A 7,781-nucleotide genomic window follows, 5' to 3' on the forward strand; every position below is an offset into this window, starting at 1 on the left:
TATAAAAGTTGCTTCTACTCCTATACCGCGTATACATATAATGCTGTAGTTGAACAGGTTCTCCAAACCAGTGTAAACAAGAGTTTTACAGAAGTTGTAATAAACAAATTGTACAGTTATTATTCAGCATGCAGTTGAAAAAAAACACAATGGAAGCGTTTCTTCAACAAGAAATTGATTTAGGGAAAACGTTTTACTGAATACGATGGACAACACCTTTGTGTTGCAGTTGTATAGGTTCTCCAAACCAGTGTAAACAAGGGTTTTATAAAAGTTGTGGTGAACACATTGTGCAATTATTATTCAACATGCAGCTGAACAAAATCAAAACGAAAGCGTTTCTTCAACTGGAAATTGTTACTTGGGACGGCCGGCTCGTGAAATTGGAAAAATTCCATACTGCAGTCAAGGACCAAACAATATTATCTGGCCAAACGTAGGCCATAATCGCAAAGGAGTTTTCCCTTCTCGGCTTGACCAAGGTGGCCTTGCCACGGACGGCCGATCGTGCCAACGAAAGACGACGCCTGCCATCCTATCGTCCAGCAACGCCCGCTGGCCCGTCATCCGCTCGCTTCGCCAATCTGGCGAGAGTTCCGGCCGCACAGTAGGACATTGCACAGTAGGTTTGCTAAAAGCGAAGACAACAAATCAAGAAGACTGACAACTCTACCATTTTCTCATACAAACGCTTTGATACAGGTACAATCGCGCCATCTGCCGCTCAAAGGTAAATGCTTCGAACGAATTTGATAGCAAAGATTACATCCTCAGAAGAAGGGTTTGTGTATTTGCTCATTTTTCTATGCGTTGCTTTCACCTTCACTCAAGCGCAGCGCCATTGTATCTGTCGCTTGGATTCTGGTAAAGTTGCAAGTCTTTTTGATTTGTTGTCTTTGCTAAAAGGCAAATCTATATGACTATCAAATGATTGGGATAGATCTGTTTACAATCTTCAAACGTCAAAAATCAAAGGAGGCTATTCCAATAAGATAAAAATGTTTTCCTATCAACAAACGTAAAAAATAGTTAAAAGCAACTTCAATAAAATATACATGCTTATCTTATAAGACATATCTTTAAGTGAGCAATATTCATCATGAACACAGGTTTATTTCACTGGATTTTTTTATAGTGCTAACTTTATATGGATTTCCATTAGTTTCTAGATGTCTGTTCCCACCCATGACATAGTAACAGTTTTCACCATAATATGTATCAGACAATATTCATATACATCTTACCCATCGCTAACCACGTTCAAGGCAAAGGAATATCATGTACTAAGTATGTGAAATTATGATTGAAATCATTCCATACTGCAGTCATAGTTTTTAAGTGATAATCCAATGGAATCTATCAATCATCACATAGAATAAATAAATCTTCTGACGTTGCTATGTTATAAGATGGATCCAATAAATCGTACATGTCGATTCGTGTCACTAAATTGATAGAGAAAATTTTATACAGTTTTGGTAAAATATTACCTCAACCTTAGGGTGGCCGTTTTACCCCTCGAAGACCACACAGCAGTAGGGAACTAATCCACTCTTCCGAAATTTGGAGTCCTATTGTAACTTGATAAAATAATTTCCAGATCTACATACTCGGCCATTGACAAACAACTAGCGAGATTGGTTTTCACCAGCTTATGACGGAGGCCGATCCGCCCAAAGCCATACAGTAAAAGTATGGACGTCTGTCAAAAGTTGTTCCAATCAAACCGTCAAAATGCACCGCTTTGCGCGATTGGATCAGCTTTTTTCAGTTTTGTGGTGACAGTCGTCCATACTTTAATTAGAGGGCTTTAGATCCGCCTAGTTAGACCGGAATCCTCGAACGCTTTTTCCAGGTTCTCTTAGACCTTTCTCGTTGTGGTTGCCTCCTTGACATGGACTTAGTTGATTGGATCAAGGTGTAACATTAGCAGGAACCACAGCTTCGTCCGTTCTGTAAGAATTTTGCACCGGCTTGACGGCTTCCGCTTCACCTAAGGTTTGTTCTTAAATTTAAATAATTCTGCATTACTTTTAAATGATAAGTAATATGTTAGGAGTATGATAAAGCTCGATTCAAAGTAAATCTGGACGCACGGTTTAATACACCACTGCGCCCCTGGTGGTTGGAACAAAAAAACGTTTGACAGGCATTTGTTGATGTTTCATTGACGAAGAAATTGGTGAAAAGTTTTTCTCGATTGATCGACGCATCCCAAAATTACGGATCATGGAACTTGAGAAAAGAAAATTAATTGTGCACAAACATCTAGAGAACCCTTAGCGGCGCCGGTGGTGTAGTGGTAAGCGTGATTACCTCTCACCCCAGCAGGCCTGGGTTCAATCCCAGTCGGCGCCGCCGGGATGTTCTGAGGCATAACATCTCTGATCACGCCTTCCTTCGGAAGGGAAGTAAAGCCGTTGGTCCCCGGTTCATGAGTTGATGGGTCAATAGGTAGGGTCCAGGTGTGGCAGCTGCCTTCCTGACGTCGGTAGCATTGGTGCTCAGCACGGAAAACAAGATCGACGGAAAACAAATCAAAGAAAAAAAAAATCTAGAGAACCCTTCGTGGTCTGCCTTAAAAATAGCAAAAGTGTTGAAATTCCCAAAGTCAACGGTGAGTCTTGTAATCAAACGTTACAAGGATACTCTGAGTGTGGATAGAGCACAGCGCATCTATCATAAAAGTGACAAAGAGCTGAGGAGAAAGGTGTTGAGGTACGTGAAAAGCAACCTAGGTGTCTCCATACGTGATTTGGCAAAGAAATACGATTCCAACTTTTCCACCGTGCGTAACATCCTTTCAATAGAAGGATATAAGTCTTTTTGTGCCAGTAAACATCCAAATCGCTCCCATGGAACAAAATTTAGTGGCCAAAAAGCGAACACGATTACTATATACGAACACGATTACTATATACGAACGAGTTTTGACGAAATTTGATGGCTGTATTTTAATGGATGACGGAACATATGTCAAAATGGATTATAAAAAAAGTCCCTGGATGAAAATTTTACCTGGCAACTGGTCGTGGGGATGTCCCTTCCAGTTATAAATTTGATAAGTTTGCTCGGAATCTAATGATTTGGCAAGGAATCTGCAGTTGTGGCCTTAAAACCAAGGTTTTCATCACATCTCACACAAAGAGTGTCTGAAAAAGTGGTTTTTAATCTTCATTCGGCAACACAAAACCAACGTTATGTTTTGGCCGGATCTAGCCAGCTGCCACTACTCTAAGGAGGTACTAGAATGGTATGCTGCAAACAATGTTAATTTCGTCGCCAATGAGATTAATCCTCCGAATTACCCTGAGTTCAGACTGATCGAAAAATATTGGGCAATTGTCAAGCGAAAACTTCGAGGATGCGGTAAAGAAGTGACAAATGCACAACAAATGCGTTTCAAGTGTAATAAGTTCGCCGGTACAGTGTCACCAGTGACTGTGCAGATCATCATGGCATCGATCACTAGTAAAGTGCGACAATTCGTTCGAAACGGTGAAATGTAATAACTTCTTAAATATCGTTTGAAAGCTGAATAAATACCCTTTTGTTTGATGTTTTGATCAACCGTGTATGTTGTTTAGTTCTTGAGTTATGATCACTTGAATGCGTCAAAATTTACTTTGAATCGGGCTTTAGAAAAGTGAGTGTGTTAAATCTGAGTAGTTAGATATGATATGGGGATTGTCTCATCTCACTTCTCACTCAGGGATTTTAATGATTTCCAATATTTTACAGACAACCGGAAACCACCATCTAGAAATCTAAACTGACCTTAGAAAAGAGATCTATCATCCACTCATTACGTTCATTCCCCTTTGTGCACAACCAAACTCGTACATGTTCATCAGCTTTAAAACAATTTTTTTGTGTTGTATTACCATATTTTAATCACATCCCATTCAAAACATTAGTGTCGAGGAAATTTTGTTGGATGAAATGTATGTATTCTAACCCCAAGCTCCTCCCCTTTTCCTATCCTTCGACAATGTACCCCTCTAACCTCGGATAAGCCGCGAGTATTCGGCCCAACTCCTCCTAGACATAGAATTAAGTGAATTTTGTTTGAAACAATAACAATGAATAATCGGCTCGGTAAAGAAAACGCGATTGAGCCTTACAAATAAATGAACTAGATAAAAAAAATATGCATGAAGTGTCGTTCCGATTAGCGGGGGTCCACGGTATTTTGATCAATAGAGTTCGCTATAAAACTCACTGAAGTGGCCAATTACCACTCTTTTTTTTTATCTATTTAGATTATTTAGAAGGCTCAATTGCGTTAGCTTTACTGAGCCGAATATTCATTGTTCATTGCTTGTAACAAAATTCACTTATTTCTATGTCTAGTAGGGGTTGGGCCGAATACTCGAGGCTTACCCGAGGTTATAGGGGTACATTGTTGAAGGATAGGTTCAGGGGAGGAGCTAAGGGGTGGGGTTTCGTTGTCTCATCAGAGCGTTGTCGCCAGTGCCACCTTGGCAACGGTTCATATGAAACTGAAAACTGAATCGCGACAATCTCACTAATGAGACTAATCACTCATCACACAAATTACAATGCATTGGAAACGGAAATAATTTGGAACTTTTTAGATTTTTACTTATACCATAATCAAAGATCTCAGTTCACGAGCAATTTGATTGGATTTTTATCTAATAAAATACATATTCATAATTTGGCCTACTAAATAAAGACAACCAATAGTCCAACATATTCTTAACTATGACCTTTCAATCATTAACATGTGTTCGTTTCTTCTACTTTCACAGGCTGTTAAACAATCCAAACTCCGAACTTCTGCGCCCTCTTGTGGCAGTGATTATGCAAATTCATATCAACACGGTGCAGTGTTTGCTGGCGTCATGGTCCTAAGCACTGAGTGGTCTCAGGTGGAGATAATCGATCTCGTCAACGATGGCAACGGGCTCGGATTTATGCTCGTTGGGGGCCGCAGCACGGGTGTGGTCATAAAAGCGTTGATTCCCGGATCGGTGGCCGAGCGCGATGGTCGACTGCAGAGCGGTGACCATGTGCTCCAAATTGGCGACGTTAACCTGCGCGGTTTTAGTTCGGAGCAGGTGGCAACGGTGTTACGACAATCTGGCCAACAGGTACGGTTGATAGTGGCCCGGCCGGTGGAACCTACCTCTCCAGATTATCAAGCCTTAGCCAGCCATGCACCGATCATTCCTACCAAAATGCTTACCGATCCAGAGGAACTCGACCGGACCCTGCTGCAGACGGCCGGCTATACATCCGGAGCATTCCTGCAGTCGCCCGTTGAGGAAGCCGAAGAGCTTTGTCCGACCCACATCGAGGTGGTCGCCGTGAACAATACAATAAATATCGATAATAATAGCCTAGCTTTAATTTCTCCTTCGTCGATTTCGATTCCACAAGTGCTTAGTCAACCATTGTTGGAAGCGGTTCTTCCATCACCAGATCCGCTGGATTATATGGATCTTCCGGAGACGCCCGAGACGGAAACCTACGAGGTGGAGTTGAGAAAAAATGTTTACGGCTTGGGAATAACCGTGGCCGGCTACGTATGTGAAGAGGAAGATCTTTCGGGAATCTTTGTGAAGAGTATAATCGAGGGAAGTGCTGCGGAGATGAGTGGAATGATTCAGATTAACGATCGTATCGTGGCTGTGGATGGAAAATCGCTCAGTCGAGTTACAAACCATCAGGCGGTGGAAATTTTGCGAAATACGGATATTGCGGTGAAATTGACCCTGGAGAGATTCCTACGGGGCAGAAAGTACGAACACCTGCAGGTGGCTCTGATCGATACAAGTTCGGCAAGTGCTGCCGCCACCAGTAATCCACAGCTATCGCATTGTAATCAGAGGTGTTCCATGATACAGTCCCCATCGGTGACGACGCTATCGATATGTGCGGCTAAATCGGACGCCGATTCCATGGTAACCGAGTGCGGTGAGTGCGGAATCGATCCGGAAATGGAATCGGCGACTACGTTCGATTCGAATGTGTTTCTGCTGGAAAATGGTGACTGTAGCGAAAACGGTCTGTATGAAAACGGTGCTGTGCTGTCTGCGATGGCGGCATCGGCTGCTACGACGCCACTCAGAGAAGATCTGGAGCTAGTGTTTGACTCCCGCGGGGAAGAAGTTCGAAGTGCTTCTCAGCTAGTTACGCCGATAGTGGAAATCGATCCGGTGATTGAATTGTGGCAACGACAGATGGGAAACAGTCTGGTTATATTTGCTGATATTCAGAAGTTATCGGGATTGGGAATCAGTTTGGAAGGCACGGTGGAAGTGGAAGGGGGAGTGGAGGTTCGCCCTCATCATTATATACGGTCGATCTTGGAAGATGGTCCCGTAGGGCGGAACGGGACATTGAAGCCTGGTGATGAATTGCTGCAAGTGAACGAACATCGTCTGCAGGGTTTAAAACATATCGAAGTGGTTAAGATTCTTAAAGAACTACCCTCAAAAGTGCGAGTGATCTGTGCACGCGGATCATCAGCTCCTACTGTGATCAATACATCTCAAAATGCGGAAGCATTTGAAGCACGTAGTCTGCTCGCCGGTGGATTGCAAAGTTTACAAAGTTTGCAAGGTATTCTTACGAAAGCTCAGTCGGAAAGTTCGCTGTATACCTCGAGTACGGCGACCTTGACGGATCAACAACGGTCCAAGTCCGTCGAACAAGTGTCTGGCCTAGCACTGTGGACCAACGAGATAATTTATTGCAACATCGAAAAAACGGAACGTGGCTTCGGTTTCTCAATCTTGGACTATCAAGATCCGCTGGACACCGAAGGAACAGTCATCGTGGTCCGTGGGCTGATACCAGGCGGATCAGCTGAAGCAACCAGTTTTATCTTCCCCGGTGACCGGCTCGTTTCGGTCAACGAGCATAGTCTTCAAGGTGCCACGCTGGACCAAGCGGTGAGTATATTGAAAGGAATACCTTTGGGAACGGCACGTATCGGTCTTTGCCGGCCACTGTCCACGTCGGATAACAATCTATCGTCCACACCGGAAACTCCCACCACCTAACTACGAATAATTGATCTGTTTTTCGAGCTTGACATCTAATCATCGGTAGCAAGACTCGGTACATTGACTAAAAGCAGATCAGTTCAGTTCATTAACCAGTTAGTTTTACCATGCAATCAGTTGGCGATTATTGTATGATCATTGAGTACATCGGCGTGTGCGGCATAAAGTTTACTATGAACTTAAAGTGAATCATCAGTTGATATGCCTTTAGTTATTGAAGGATAATCACGGCGAATTATTGCTAGGTTGATTTAAACTGCATCACAAGATGAACGGCATAAGAGGCAATGCAGAGTACTAGGGAACATTCATACTGATAATCTTTGTTTTAAGAACTGCGGATGGCTGTTGTGCTTGGATAAAGCGGACAGTATAGTAGTGTTGCTGGAAGATGGCAGAAGGAATGAAGCATATATAGTAGGCACAAAAGACAACAGTAGTGTAGATAAATAAATTTTAGCGCAACCAAACAACACGACAGAATTAAAAATATATCCAATGAGCACAATGCAGGAGTATTAAAAGCACCTAAAGAAAAAGCACGGGATTAAAACCGACCGGCCTGGGCTAGGGTTGTTCATTCTTTTGGATTGGAAGATTGACAACTTTGTAAATAATATTAGTTATATGTTATATGTTAAACTTGAACTGCTGTCAAATTACTGCTCGAATGACGACCAATAGTTAATACAATTTATTTATTAAGAATCGTTTAATTCAAAAAAAATATCATTGTTTCGTTTT

The 7,781-nt window shown here is 42.3% G+C and overlaps 1 protein-coding gene across 1 annotated transcript; it reads left to right on the top strand.

Annotated features, from left to right (window-relative positions):
- Positions 1 to 4,868: 4,868 nt before the first annotated feature.
- Positions 4,869 to 7,161, top strand: LOC135698845 (patj homolog). Its single transcript, XM_065218990.1, has one exon. It carries the CDS (start codon positions 4,869 to 4,871, stop codon positions 7,032 to 7,034), a length of 2,166 nt encoding a protein of 721 aa, XP_065075062.1. The 3' UTR covers positions 7,035 to 7,161.
- Positions 7,162 to 7,781: the final 620 nt, after the last annotated feature.

The sequence above is a fragment of the Ochlerotatus camptorhynchus genome, unplaced genomic scaffold (assembly GCF_037179485.1).
Source record: "Ochlerotatus camptorhynchus isolate MF236.1 unplaced genomic scaffold, CSIRO-AGI_Acam_v1.1 ptg000096l, whole genome shotgun sequence".
In the NCBI taxonomy this organism is placed as follows: domain Eukaryota; kingdom Metazoa; phylum Arthropoda; class Insecta; order Diptera; family Culicidae; genus Ochlerotatus; species Ochlerotatus camptorhynchus.

Excerpts from the sequence above, each read along its gene's own strand:
- LOC135698845 (XM_065218990.1), top strand. The coding sequence starts at position 4,869 with ATGGTCCTAAGCACTGAGTGGTCTCAGGTGGAGATAATCGATCTCGTC.